General features: G+C 39.2%; 1 protein-coding gene across 7 annotated transcripts in view; it reads right to left on the reverse strand.

The window, feature by feature from the left end:
- The window catches only part of NAP1L1 (nucleosome assembly protein 1 like 1), a 30,104-nt gene extending 15,500 nt beyond the window's left edge, over window positions 1-14,604 (reverse strand). For 3 of the 7 annotated variants that reach the window (XM_088800904.1, XM_088800905.1, XM_074325396.2), the window contains exons 1-3: window positions 14,426-14,604; window positions 5,242-5,278; window positions 887-972 (exon numbers count right to left, since the gene is read on the reverse strand). In XM_088800904.1, the coding sequence (XP_088657030.1) occupies window positions 887-972; window positions 5,242-5,258 (103 nt within the window). In that variant the 5' untranslated portion in view covers window positions 5,259-5,278; window positions 14,426-14,604. Of the gene's footprint in view, window positions 1-886; window positions 973-5,241; window positions 5,279-12,573; window positions 12,690-14,425 lie in introns of all 7 variants that reach the window. The other 4 variants (XM_088800910.1, XM_088800907.1, XM_088800906.1 and 1 more) reach the window with 3 other exon arrangements.
- Window positions 14,605-15,557: the final 953 nt, after the last annotated feature.

Genomic DNA, 15,557 nt, shown 5'->3' on the forward strand with positions numbered 1-15,557 from the left:
CACATTAAGAAAGCCAAGAACTCTTCATTGTTGCAAGTTCATCGTAAGTTCAACAAAACCAATTATCTTCCAGGGAATTATTTTGCATACAGATACCATTATTGATTTCTAGAGTTACACTTTTAACTCATAAGCATAAATTGAAGAATTAAAAACATATTTATAGATACAGAATTAGTACTACCCATGTATAATGTGCATCCTTTTTCCCGTACAAATTTAGCCCCAAAAGTGCGCATTATACATGGCAAAATATGGTAATCTCATTCTGGCTTAAAAATGAAGTCATCTGGTACACCTTGATATTCTTGGCCCATATCTACCAGGCATTACCTAAAGCAGTGTAATTCCCACCACCATCACTAACCCCCTTTAAAATCATCTGCTTAAAGAAATATTGGAATGATTTTGTCTACACTTAATGTCTCTATTTTGTTGTTTGGTTGGAATGGATTTAAAAAGACACACACACACACACTACATATTAAATACTAAACATTTTCAAATAAGTCTAAGTTAGTGGTCTTTGTCTAGAAGCACCACCAAGAACAACCCCCACCAACACGTGTAACATTTCTAAATTCAGACAAAACTCATGGGTAGCTGTTGGACACAGCTTATGCCGTGCCACTCTCTCAGTAGAGGACACACAGTGACTTCTGAGGGGTCACTGTATCCATCCCTTCCTCCCTTACTACCTACCACTTCATCTCCAGCTCCCTCTGCCCACCCCCACTTCCCCAACACACACAAACTGTTAACTGAACTGAGGAATGGGCCACTGGATAAAGCAGACAAGGCTCCAAAAGGAGAATGGTATTTATTACTACCCTCTAGAAGACATGTGCCAGCAATCACTGGCTCCTGAAGAAATTTAAAATAATACCTTTGATTTTTGTTTCTTCACCAGTTTCTTCTTCTTCTACTTCTTCAACATCATCCAAATCTTGATCAAGTTCAGACTGTTCTTTGCTACAATATCATAGTATCACACCAAGGTTCAAATGTACCAAATTACCAAAAAATTTTAATTAAAAAAATATATATAAACTTGAATTTATTTCCTAGGTTAATATGCCTTTCAAAAATAGGAAATCCAACGGTAATTCATTTGTCTTTCTAATTTCATATGTAAACAAGTACAAATAGGAAGTACTTAAAATTTCATTTAAAATCAAGTGGTCAAATATAAAGTTTAAACTTCAAGCTTTAAAGATGTGGTTTCATAGGTTTTGGTTCAGAGAATGAGATGTCAGGAAATACGCATTTTCTATTCAGTACCTATTCACCATTTTTCTTAGTAACAGCACGCTAATTTTGAGATGGCAATACACCAAGCTAAAAAGTCTGTATTTCCCAGCCTACCTTTTAGTTAGATGTGGCTATGTGACTATGTTTTGGCAGTGAGATAAAAAAAGTAGTAGCGTAGAACTTAGAGGAAGCTTCCTTTATAGGATGGTGAACAGCTGGGAGGCCTTTTTGATCTTGCTTCCTCCCTAGAATAGGGATCTGATGGCTAGAGCTCTGGCAGCCACATTGGACAATGAGGCATCCTAGAAAATGAAGTCACCAGCTAAGAATGAAGGAGGAGCTTGACAAAACAGAAGGATCCTGCATGGCTGTGGAGTAACCACTGTCTGTACTATCTTTGTGGACTTCCTTTTTTTTTTCACTTCATAGTGAAGATGGGGAAGAACAGTAAAAGCTAAGGAGAAGGCCTGAGTCTACTTCATGCTTAAAGCAAAGCCAGGAGGATGGCACCATGGAAGAAGGTAAAAAGTAGTAAGATAACATTCTTCCCATTTCATCCTAAAAATCTAGTTTTTGAACATGAGACTACAACAGGCATTAAAAAGGGGAATAAGAATTTTATAAGTCAATGTACAGGTCATCATATAATTCCCTCTGTGATTTTACCTTTTAACATTTGGTTTAGCGATGTTGTTGGTTTGCATGTATAGAGACAGCACTTGAAAATTTTTCATATATGGGTAAATACTATCTGATTTTCACATAGGGCAAGTACAGAAAAGGTCAACTGTACTCTGCTAGCAAAATTTATGTTCCTGTCAACTAAGGGGAAAAAAAAATCAGCCTTCTCATCATAAATGATACAGATTATACCTGGAATATCTCTGACTTAATATAAACCTAAGCATGCTCACTCAAAGTTAAGGGTAACTAAAGATAACATAACATGGAACAGCTCTTTATTCAACCATTTATTAAACATCTAAATCTTGAAGCTTTGTAACAGGTCAACCAACTATGTCAAATGGCCAAATCCAGCCCACTCCTATTTTTGTAAGTCAAGTTTTACTGGAACGTAGCCACATTAACTCATTTACATATTGTCTACGGCTGCTTTCACACTACAACAGCAGAGCTAAGTAGTTGCAAGATGCCATACGGCCCCAAATGCCTAAAATATTTAAGATCAGGTCCTTTACAGAGAAAGTTTGCTAACTCTTGCTTTAAAGAACAAGAATCCCCTTTCCCCCCCACCCTTCTAGGGCTCAAACATCCAAAATTAAATAATGAAATAAGGAATCTACTTTTTTCAAAATTCAAAACCAAATGAAGGCTAAGACGGCAGACTGCACATACTCATCCAATCTTAATCCTTCCAGAATCCCCACTAAAATTACAATAAAGGGGTTTTTAAACAAACACTGGACAAGGATACAAGAGCAGCAACTTCACTGAGAACTGAAATCTAAGCAGTGGGGAAAGCTGAGAACCAGTCCAAAAACAGAATCTTAAAAAGGCTACTTCTATAACTACGGCTGGGATTAATGTGGCTAAAAAGAGAGGACTAAGCAAAACCTGATAAGCAGTTAAATCCTTAGATCCTCTTCCTCACTCTAGCAGAAGTATGGCAATTTCTTTTCTGGAAAGCGTTAAACTGACAACTTAGACTACAGGACCACAGACACAGTTAAAGAGTATCTAAGATATGACAACATATACACTAGAATGCTGAGAATGGAGAGACCCTCCCTAGCCACCTTCTCCCAGTTTGTCTCCCAGAAACACTGGAAGTCAGATATTTACACACTCTTCATTGAGAGATATCTGACCAGCGCAGAAAAAAAGACCATTCCGACACTGGGGCTTTTCACAAATGCCCACCCTGACGACCTCACATTAAAATCCCAAATGGACAAGCATCCTCCTCCACACACTCAAATTTTCCACTCAATTTTTAAAAAACATCCTTCAACATCCCCACCCCACCCCAATCTTCATGAGCAGACAATCAAGGATTACCTCTTTTGAGGAAAGCTTCTTACAGTGAGACCAAAGAGGAAAGAAAAATTTAAGAGCAAACAGACTATACAGGAGAAAAAACATGCAGAGAAATTATGTTACAATCCATGAAACAAGAACAAGATGCTATAAAAACAGGAACAGAGAGCAAAGGAGCACTTGAAAACTAAAAAAACAGATTCAGAAACTCAATACAAGAGTTGAAAGATAAAGTTTCTTTAGCTCTGCCTAGAAAGAGCAGAGACAAAGATGGAAAATAGTACAAAAGGTAATTAGAAGAAGCAATCCAACACACAACAGGAGCTAGAAAGAGAAAACAGAAACAAGACAACCAACAAAGAATGTTCCCCAGTACTGAAAGCCATTCAATTGCCACATGAAAGGGGCCACCACTGAATGCCTAACACAAGAGATTAAAAAACAGGCGTAATGTGAAAATTTCTGAACTCTGAACAGAGTATCGTCCAGAAATGAAGATACATGTTGTGTATATTTTTTAAAAAACAAAGTGCCACATACAAACGATCAAGAATTGTAATGACTTTGAACTTCAACACAACAGCAGTGGAAGACATGTGACAATGGAACAAATGCCTTCAAAATTCTGAAGAAAATGACTCCTAAATTAGAATTCTACACCCAAACTATCAAGTGTAAGAGTAGAAAAGTAATTTTCATTCATGACATTTCAAAATAATCGACTTCCCTTGAACTCAAGGGAAGAAGGTACGAAAAACCAAAAAAGAAAACATGGAATACAGCAACCAGCAAACCCAAGAAAGAAGGTGGTAAAGGAAGGAGAATAGATGCACAATGACAACTTTGTAACCAAGGCTAAGAAATGCAGATCGGAAGAATGTGATTCAGGAGACAATCACTTGAGAGCCATTATCACTAAAACACCTGCTGCCACTGTCTTTCTGTGCTGAAGGCAGCATGCCCGGGAGATTAGCTGGATTTTTCTATGTACAGTACCTGAATGTGCTGTCCTTGTACTGAAATTCCCAGCCCTTACACCTCCATGTTCTGCTTCCCACAACAGTTGCAGGTAATTCCCTCCAACCCCACTTTTGTTTAAACCTACCCCACTAAGTTGGCAGGCTACTATAAAATTACAAGCAACAAATAGAGCCGCGCATCCCGTTTTCCCTGACCATATTTCTGCAAACACCCATCCACACGACAACCCTGCCAGATGCCGACTTCATTAAACCTGTTTCCAGGATGAATGTCCTTGCCCAATGACTTCTCCAAAATAAGCCCTTAAGAAGCCTCAGGAAAGGTGAAGCCACACTATGACCTAGATCGTTTCTTTTGCTTTTTATTTTCCGACCTTAGAGCCATCAACTAATAGTGGTAGCGCTGCCTTTTTCTTTACGTATCTAAAGTTTGTTACTGCTATTCAGATTTTCAAAATTAAACACTAAAAATCGGTCAGTGGTAAAACTAAAGAAAAACAAAGAAATGAATTAGACAAAAACCAAGACAGTGCTTCCACTTCCTCTGGAGAGGAAAGGTAGAAGGTGCAATTAATTGAGAAGGGGGCACACAGGACTTCTAATCGTAATGTTTGTTCTATTTTTAAAAACTTATACACAAGTGTCTTATTATTCTTTAAACTCTACATATATATTTTATACGCTTTTTATCTTGTATATATACATTACAATGTTAGTAAAAATCTTTGGGAAACGTATGGTAAAAATGGATTCTGCAAGTATTTGATTCATTGTTGTGCTCAGCACTTTCCTAAGAATAAACACTGACAAATGGCTTACTATATTTATGACAGTGATTATGTATACTATGATTTTGTCTTGGATACACTGTACCCAACTTTCATAATAGCAGGCACTAAACATAAGTCATTACCATACATTTTCACAAACATAATTAGTACTGCTGTTAACTTTATCACAGTACAAAATGATGACAAATCTCTGAAAAAAGAACCAACTATCTGTCACTTACTTGTCAATGTCTGCCATGTTTTAAGAACGCCAAATATCTATGGAGAGAAACATCAATGTTAAAAAAAAAAAAGCACACCATTTAAAACCAATAAAAACATTTAAAACCAAAACCCCTTAAATCATAGTACATTGAAAACTATCCCAAGAAGAAATGGATGGATACTCCCATTAAAAAAAGGATCAGTATCAGGAAAAACCATGCAACATAGACACTTGCAAACTAATCAAAGTAATTTTTTCAGAGGATACTGCTTAAAACAAGCAAGTTACTAGTGGGCATTTAGAATCTATCACTTAAGGACTTTCACAGTAGCACTGTTGGTATGCTAGAGTGACAGAAAAGAATACAAAAGGTCTTTATTCAAATTCCTGTAACAACCATGAATCATCAAGTTTTGCTTATATTTTTAGGTTACTTAAGTACCTCACAAAAACAAACCCACTTCATTTTTAACAGCATTAATTTTTCACTCCATGTTAAAAAGCCAAAATCTGCCACCTACTTACTACACTCATTATGCTTCTCTGAAGATCTTTTTAAAAAAAGTTTAATAATCCCCATATCAAATGTCAGCCTTTTAACCCATGTCAAGTAAACCTTACCCATCTCTTCAAATGCACTTCATGTCACATCACTGATAACCACACCCCCTACCTACCCCGGAATATGCTGGCACATTGTCAACTATGCTCTTGGTTAGCAGATCTGAATACTGTTAGAACTGATCAGAGCACGTCTAAGTTCTTTCTCTCTGTAAGACTAGTATTAACTAAAATACTGCTTTTAGAAAACCAAAACTTAAAATGTTACATTCAGGCAGAAAAACTGGCTGAATACCACAGGTAATGCAGATTACTTTAAAAAGAATTTTTTAGGCAGCCAGATGGCTCAGTTGGTTAGAGCGCAAGCTCTTACCAGCAAGGTTGCTGGTTCAATTCCCACATGGGATGGTGGGCTGCACCCCCTGCAACTAGAAACAGCAACTGGACCTGGAGCTGAGCTGCGCCCTCCACAACTAGACTAAAGGACAACTACTTGGAGCTGATGGGCCCTAGAGAAACACACTGTCCCACAATATTCCCCAATAAGATTTAAAAAAAAAAAAAAAGAATTTTTAAAATCAAGCTTAGAATCCCACATTAAAATCAAGTTTTTATCTTTTAAAAATTAAAACATTAGTCTTTAACTCAGAAAATGCTACAAGATGTGATTCCTTATACCGACATGCTTAATACACTTAGTACATGGATTTAAGAAGTTACTGATTCTAGCAGCGCAGAGCTAATAGTTGGAGTATTCCTCATATACTGCTAACCCTCAGTGTCCACTCTGTGGCATTACATTCAGAATTCAACCTCTTACAACGAAATTATTTTGATTCTTTATAAAGAGGATTCAAGACAGAACAGGATGGCATTTACTTTTTCAGAGATGCCTTCTCCAATATGCCCATTCTGGATAAATTAGATTTCTTGGTTATACATACTTAAAAAAAAAAAAAGTATTCCCAATTTTGTAGTCAGATCATTTGGGTTGACACCAATCTTGCTTTGGGAAACTTCTAGCCTTATTTGATCAACAAAATTAGGAAAAAAACTGTTCTCTCATTGGCCTTATTAAGAAGCACATTCATGTAAAAGACTTAATTCACTGGGATGACGGTTAAAAACAGATTCTTTTAGTTCTGACAAATGTATAGACTGACCAGTAAATGGACCACAGTAAGACATTAACATTAGGAGAAACAGGGTAAGGGGTATATTGGAACTCTCTAAACTCTCTCTACAACTTCTCTGTAAATCTAAAATTACAAGTTAAGTTTATTTTAAAAAGAGATTTCAATACCAGGACTCTGAACCAATAAGTCTGACGGAACGGACACAAAAATCTGCATTCTAAGTAAGAAGCATAGCTTCTGAAGTAGGTAATGTCAGATAATCAGATTACACTGAGAAACACAGGTTTAGGTTAACACCTACATTAATTATTTTACTGCAATCAGCATTAAATAAAATCAATGAGAATTTTATTAATCAAACATAAAATTGCTAAGAGATCTGAAGAATTTCAATTCCTGTTAGTGACAAGCTAGATTATGCAGACCAATTCTATCAATGAAAAATAACTGAAAGTACACACAAAAATATCTGTTAAAATCTTAAAAGCGTGGAGAATGCTAATAAGGTAGTAAGGAATTATTAACACCAAACTGAAGGCAAAACAGGAAGCAAAATGATAAGCAGAAGGAAGTCACATGTGCCCTGAGGGCAACTGCCAACCTCAAATTTAAACTACGTGGGGTGATATCAAATGCACTGGACTTATCCAAGGTAAGGTATCTTTATTGCAACCTTCCCAAATTAAGCAGGAGCCACAAAGTGCTAAATTCTCAGGGATAATAAACCAATTCTAGACCAAAGCCCAAATTCACCTCGTAACTGTTGCCCTCAAAACACCTTAAGCAATGAGCTTCACGTGGTCTTTCTTCCCTGGGCCTCAAAGGATTCAGAAAGGAATTTTCAAGAGCAATGGGGGCAACAGAATACAACAGAAACCAGTCTTATGAAGACTTAAATATTGTCAAAAAGATTATAAACAAACTTGTAACTACAAACTGAGACAACAATAACCGTGCTTACTAAGTTTGAAAATACAATGTTTGCAGACTCATCTACAAGGAACAGTCACCTATTAAAAGGAGACATAGCAAATGTGGCAAAGGACTAAACAGAACTTCTAGAAATAAAACTATAATGAAAATCAAACTAAACAGTCAGGTTTAACAGCAGACTAAACACAGCTGGAGAGAGAATTAAGTGACCGGGAAGCAAGTTTAGAAGAAATCTCAAAATATGGCAGAAAGTAGAGGATGGAAAATACTGAAATTAAAAAGCATTTTAGTATACAATAAAGTCTTGAAAAGATTTACCACAAGTTCTAGGAGACAACAGAAAGAATATTTGAAGGAATTAATAGCTAAGAATTTTCTAGAACTAATGGAAGATAGCCCCACAAATCCCAATCAGGATAAATAAAAAAGACACCCACACTTAGATAATATCAGTGAAAAGGCAAGGCACTAAAAACAGAAGTCACCTCAAAAGCACACAGAAGACTTAGATTAACTTCAAAGGTACAAGACAGCTGTTTTCTCTTCAGTAAGAGACACCAAAAGACAACAGAATGTACTGTTGTGCTTAACATGCCTGAAAATAACTGATAATTTTAGAATATTATACCCAACCAAAACATCCTTCAAGAATGAAGGGCAGCCAGTTGGCCCAGTGGTTAGAACGCAGCGCTCATTAACACCAATGTTGCCAGTTCGATTCCCACATGGGCCAGTGAGCTGCGCCCTCCACAACAGATTGAAAACAAGAGCTGATGGATCCTGGAACACTGTTCCCCAATAATAAAAAAAAAATTTTGAAAAAATAAATAAAGGCAAAACAGATGTTTTTAGGCAAAACTATCTTTAGCACTAATAAATTCTGTAAGTATATATTCTTCAGGAAGAAGGCATGTGATCCCAAATGGAAGGTCTAATATAAAAGAAAAGAGGGGCAAAAGGGATATCCACATATATCTAAGTAGTTAAAATATTTTAAATATAAGTATTTTAAATAAATATTTTAAAAGAAATAGTATCACACTGTGTATAGTGTTAAAAATTTTAAACTACCACAACATGAAGTCAGTGGTGAGAACAAGGAGACAGGAAATGGATTCAAGTATTCTAATGTTCTTCTTTATTCATGCGTATTGTTAATTTATAGTGATCCCCAAAAGATTAGAAACAAAACACGTAAGTTCTAAAGTAGAACAATTAAAATATATGTAGTTTTATATCAACTTAAAAATAGGATGGACAAACAGCACAAAAAATCAGCTCTATTCATAAACACCATAGTAATTACAATAAATGTAAATCACCTAAAGACTCCCATTAAATATTATCAGTGAAATACAATCCTAACCAAAAGAGAGCTGGTATTACTGTACTAGTATCAAGAAAAAGACTTTAAGGAAAAGCATTACTAGAGATAAAAAGGTGAAAGGTTCAACTCACTACCTAATATATTACAGGAAATCTCAATGTAAAGACATGGTTCTAATAACATCACTGAAGGCATATTTTAACCCGAGAACTTGAACACAAAGAAAATCTTTTAGTGCAGAAAAAGAGGGGGAACAAGTTACTGAATCAAACTATAAAACTGATTTTGTGATCTTGTTGTAACTAGATGTCCAGACATGTGCTATCAAATAACTTACCATTCTAGTAAACCTGTTCTGAGTAAGTTCTCCTTACTTCTAATGGGAACGAAAAAAAGCTAACATTTTCTGGAGCCTACTCTGTAAGGGACTATCAGACTTTCCTCCTATTTGCAGATAAAATATTAAGCAACTTGTTCAGCAACAAAAGTGAAGAAACTAGAAATTAAGAAATCAGACTTCCAAAACCAATGCCCAGTTCATTATTCCAAAAACCAAGGGGCCTTCCCTATCAGCCTACTACTCCATAGATTACGTACACAGTAACAAACTGGTTACTGTTCCTTTGTGGAAAATTACTACTTCACGATAAAACAGGCAATCAGTAAAAACTACAAACGTTTTAAGCAAAAGAGTTCAAGAGAGCCAGTAATAAACATCCCAAGGATAATAAAATGTCCCTTTACCTCAGACCTCATATCTCATTCCAAATGCACTGTAACAAATCTTTCAGACATTGTTGTTCCATTAACATTTTCCGTGGTCCAGGGTCTCAGTACTTTATTTGGCTCCAACACAACCTCGTAGTCAGAATATCATATTCTCTATGCTCACTTTTTCAGTTAACTTACAACTGACTTTATCAGAATCCCAAACAAAATAGACTCTCGTTTGAGAACACTATCTTTTGTTCAAGGGATCGCATTTATCTAGAATATTATCTGATCCAATGGCAAAGAAACATACTGGGATGAACTGGTATTTGAAAATTCATCCAGCATAAACAAACAAAAAAACCACAATTTATTCAAGTGGAGTATATACGACATGTTTGGAAAACGACTTCATAACCATTAAGTGTTGTAGCTTTTCCTTGGAGCACAGGAGAACCCAAGCAAGAGTGCTTTTGAAATCCAAACTGATGTACAGCATTAACAATTTAAGGCAAGGGAACTCCCTTTAAAACCAATACAAAATCCTCATAAATCATCATTGCTCCCTTATGTATCCTTGAGTAAATTCTTTACTCTGGACCTCAGTTTCCTCATTAGAATGTTCATAGTATCTACCTCCAGGAGCACTAGATCAGTTAATAATATGCGTAGAATAATTTTAAATATTGCCTGAATAACCACCCCGTAAGTACTATTACATTATCCACCCATTGTTCTCTTCTGTATCTTCATCTTAGAAAATACAAAATAATTAATACTCTTAAAGATTACAGTCCCCTTTCTCAATAAAAATCAAAACATACAAAGGTTCTGAACAAATAAAAATGTATCAAACTATGTAGCAGTAAAAGGAAGAGTTGGTAACCACAAGCATACAGACTACCTTCAGTGGCAATCCCAATAATGTGACCTAGTGGTCTACTGTCAATGTACTAAACAATTTAAAAGGATGAATAGCAACAGCACTCACCTTCTAACTCCTACTCTGCACAAGGAAAGAACACATTCAGATGAAATCAGTATGAAATGGGACTTAACATCACCATTGTTAACAGGTTCCTTCATGTAAAGAATGTTATAAATGCCCAAATAGGCACTAAAATATTTACTCAAAGAATCAACTAAGAACACAAGTAATTACAGAGTTGATTAGACTTGAAGGATCTCAATAGATGATTATTGTTCTAAATTGATCAGGCTTCATTCCCTCTAATTCTACCTTTCATTAATATTTCAAATTCACAACCAAGCAAACAAAGAACAAAAAAAGCAAAGTAGCATTTTGACATTGTTAAACAGAAAACCAAAAGTCCAAAATGGCATCACTCATGCTAAAAGCCCATGATACCAAACCTAGATTTAATATCTGATCTAACAACTGCAGTTTTAACCTCTCCCAGAAACATAATCTATTAGTCTGGAATTTTCTAGTCAACACCAATGAGGTAATTTGTCACATGGACCCTCTGCCCCCAACCCACAGAAAGAGGCAATTCATGATAAAAACACCCCTGCAGAAAACAATCCTTTCTTTTCTTTTGTTAATAGCAACCCTGCCCTACTCTTCCTATAAAAACCTTCCATTGGCTACAAACCCTCAAAAGGCCTTTCTGGTTGCTGGATGGGAAATTGTCCATCATTTTAAAAAGCCAATTAGATCTTCAAATTTACTCAATTTTGTTTAACATCTTCATTACCTTGAAGCTGAACAGATTCTGCCTCTTTCAGCCCCCTTTCCTACAAAAAGACTGTATATTTAAAAAATTTTGGGATGTTTAGAATCAAATCAGACACGTGGCTACTATGGGCAATCAAGTAAGTAATGAAATAAGCAACAGCATTTTGGATTAAATTAGTTCTGGTGCAAATATTTGTTATTTTTTCATTTTGTTTTTTTAGTCTCTAGAGGACAAAGAAGTCCAACACCACATTTATTATTAGCTTAATAACGTTCTCTGTTAATAGACCCAACATCAAAAATAGATACTTTGCAACACGTAAAATTTACCGATTTTCAAACAGGTATAGTGAATTTTTAAAAACTATTTACAAAATTAACGTAACATTGACCTGAAAAGACAATGAAGTCAAGCTTTTTATATTACATGTCCAAACAGACCTACCAATGTTTAATTCCACCTACCCTCTAGCTTTCTTAAAAAGTGAATCGCACATTTTAGATTTGGCCCATTTGAAGTCGGACAACTTTGAACAAGCATTTGAGACTTAGTACTCCCAGATCACTGTAAACCTCTTTTACCTCCTATCAATTTTAAACAAATTATTGTACATACAACAGGTTTTCAAATATCATGGTTTCAGTCAATGTCAGTTGATTCTATACTCTGACAACTTAACCCTCGTTGATAACCATTAGCCTACCCTAACACTGGTTTCCTTATACATCGTTTCACTTCAAGTCGAAGAACCTATCCATGACATTGAGGATTTACAGTATAAAGTTTTCCCCTTATTCAAAGATAATGTGGGGGCAGCCAGGTGGCTCAGGAGGTTAGAGCTCCATACTCCTAACTCCGAAGGCTGTCGGTTTGATTCCCACATGGGCCAGTGGGCTCTCAACCACAAGGTTGCCAGTTCGATTCCTCGACTCCAAGGGATGGTGGGCTGTGCCCCCTGCAACTAAGATTGAACACGGCACCTTGAGCTGAGCTGCCGCTGAGCTCCTGGATGGCTCAGTTGGTTGGAATGCGTCCTCTCAACCACGAGGTTGGCGGTTTGACTCCCGCAAGGGATGGTGGGCTGTGCCCCCTGCAACTAGAAAAAAACAGCAACTGGACCTGGAGCTGAGCTGTGCCCTCCACAACTAAGATTGAAAGGACAACTTGACTTGGAAAAAAAAAAAAAAGGCCTGGAAGTACACACTGTCCCCAATAAAAATCCTTAAAAAAAAAAAGATAATGTATATTATTTCCTAAGTAAAATAAGTATAGAAGTAGTGTTAATTCAAGTTGACACGAAAATAAGACCTAAATACTATTTTGAAACGCTATTTTGATGCTAAATTAAAAAAATAGCAAATTTCGTTATAAAGCTCAGCTCTCCACAAACCAGGCAAGTGGTGTTTTCGTTACAAACGTAACTAATCAGACAGTGATAATCTAAAATACGAGCTCCTTGAGGACATCCTGCACTCAGTTCATTTTTTGTACTCTGAAACCCTAACATTCCCAGATAATGTATCCAGATGGGACCCCCTTACCCACCCCCTTTACTGCCTTCTTTTTTAAGGAAAAAGTGGGGTCACTGATAAGGCAGCAGGTTACAAACTTGGATCAATAAGTTTACATTAACTATTCATTCCATTCCCTAGTTCCTAGACCATACCCCACTCATCTTAAAAGAGCGAGTAGTATCTCTTTCAGGGAACTACAATAAAAGAATTTGTAAGAAAATATTAGTCCTTGACAAATTAAAGACATTGCAGACTAAATCCTCCAGCATTGCCATCTTAGAACCATTTAGAGGACTACACTGATTGGGATCAATTCTCCCCGAATAAAAAAGCCTGGTAGAGACACCCATCCAAATTCTAACTATGCTTGAGCTACACAAAAAAATCTTTTGTAAGAACTAACGTAAGCATTAATTCTTTTAAACATCTAGCAATGATGGCCCTGCTTCGTTATCCATCACCTAACATTCGTACTTTCTTCCAGTACCAATAAAAAGGTGAAGACCAAAGAGAAGCAGGCCAAAGAGAAGCAGGGATGAGTCTGAAACCCAGGGGCTGAACCTATGGGCTCACTATTCCTTTTCACATCCCACCGTCTCTACAACTTTCAGTAAGGACCACAGACACAGGGGACGCCAACCTGTCCTAGGCGGCGGCCACGTGTCGAAGGAAGCCGCCGGGGTTTCCCCGCCCAGCACGGTCGCCGCCTCCAATGGGCGGAGAGCCCCAGAGCCTCGCAGCCTCCCCGCCCCCTCCCAGCCTCGGGGCCTCGTCCCTTCACAGCCCCTCCCTCCCATCGGAATTCGCAGCCTCCACCTTTCTTTCCATTCCCCAGCGGCCCCCCTCCGGGTATTAATTTTGAGAAAGCTGGGACAGCGAGGCGGCAGGAAACTAGGCACTCGCGCCCGGCCCGCACCCCGGGAGCCTCCCGGCCTCTAGCGGCGCGGCCGTCGCCTCTTCAGGGCGCCTTGGGCGACGCCGCGGCCTCGCCCCCGTCCGCGCGTAGAGGCCGGTGGAGCTCAGGGCACCTCCGCGCAGACTGGCACGGCCCCCGGCCCTCCCGGGCCGACCAACCCCCGCATCTCCTTAGCCCGTTCCCGAAAAATGCGCCGGCCGATCCCAGCGGCCTCCCAGGCTACGGGGTCGCAACTCCGCGGACGGCTCCGGCTCTGACCTCTTAGGACGAGCCGAGAGGCCCGGAGCGGCCAGCAGCCGCTGCTCTCGGTTCCCTGTCCCCCATCCCCCCGTCCCTCCCCTCCGCGCCGGCCAGCCGGCCGACATTACGTTCCTCCTTCCCTTTCAGGCCCCCATCCGTTACCGGTGGCCAGCACGGGGAACCAGGCGGCCGGAGCTGCGCAGACAGTGACTCAGGGAAGCGGCGGGAGGAGCAGGAGGCGGCGCCGCGAGCAGATGGCGCTAAAAAAGACCCGAGAGCCCGCTGCTCGCGCTCATATACAATTAGCGTCAGCACGTAGGGCCCGCTCAGCCGCCCTCCCCCGGCCTCGCCGTCTCCTAGCAACGTGAGCGGGAGGCGGGCCTAGGGCGGGTTGCATAGCAACAGAACTGTCCTTCTTCCCTGGCGACCTCCAACCCTCTGCGCCTTGCTTAGGTTCCTTGGGTTCCTGCCGCCGCCCCCTACTACGTACCCGCCATCTCTTCCCCCACCTCCCCGTGAAAGGAAATCTCAACCCCTCCCGTTCTGGGACGGGCCCTGACCCGCGCGCCTCGACCGGTCCACCTCGCCCGCCTAAGTGTGGTGCAGGGAGGGATGAAGGTTGGGGCCAGCCGCCCCCTGTGGGCTTGCCGCATCCTTAGGGCGAGTGCTCTTTAGTTCCCGTCCTCTTCCCAACCTAATTCCTGCAATTCCCCTTCCCCGTAACCATTTTCTCTCCCTGCCCACTTTTTCCCTTTGGCGGAGTCTTCTACCGGTTTTGCTTCTCCTAACTCAGTGGACCTCCATGGCTTCCGGGGATGCTCCTCATTCCTACTCCAACATCCTTTTACTTGACGTGCGATCCCTCATTTCCGCTTTAGTTCTTTTGATGGATGTTTTACTGCATGTTTGTGTATTCTCCGGATGCTGTATAATGAGGACAGTCGTTTCATATTCCTGAAAAAGGAAACCCTATGTAAATCCTCAGGACTGTGAAATTGCTTAGCTAGTTTTCAACTGATGCTGGATTGACTAATATCCACTTTAATAATGACTAATATTAAAACAGTGGTCCTCAAAGTGTGGTCCGAGGGTTCCCAGACTCTTTCACAGGTGAAAGTCAAAAGTATTTCCTAATATTTACTAAAACGTTATATGCCTTTTGCACGCTCATTCTCTCACAGTGGAGTTTTCCAGAGGCTACATGACATGTGATGTGGAAACATGGAAAACAGAAGCCGATATTAGGATCCAGCCATCTGCTGTTAAACCAGAGAGAGATTTGCAAAAATATAAA

Source organism: Rhinolophus sinicus, chromosome 1, assembly GCF_057876585.1.
Source record: "Rhinolophus sinicus isolate RSI-liver-muscle chromosome 1, RSI-T2T, whole genome shotgun sequence".
NCBI classification, from domain to species: domain Eukaryota; kingdom Metazoa; phylum Chordata; class Mammalia; order Chiroptera; family Rhinolophidae; genus Rhinolophus; species Rhinolophus sinicus.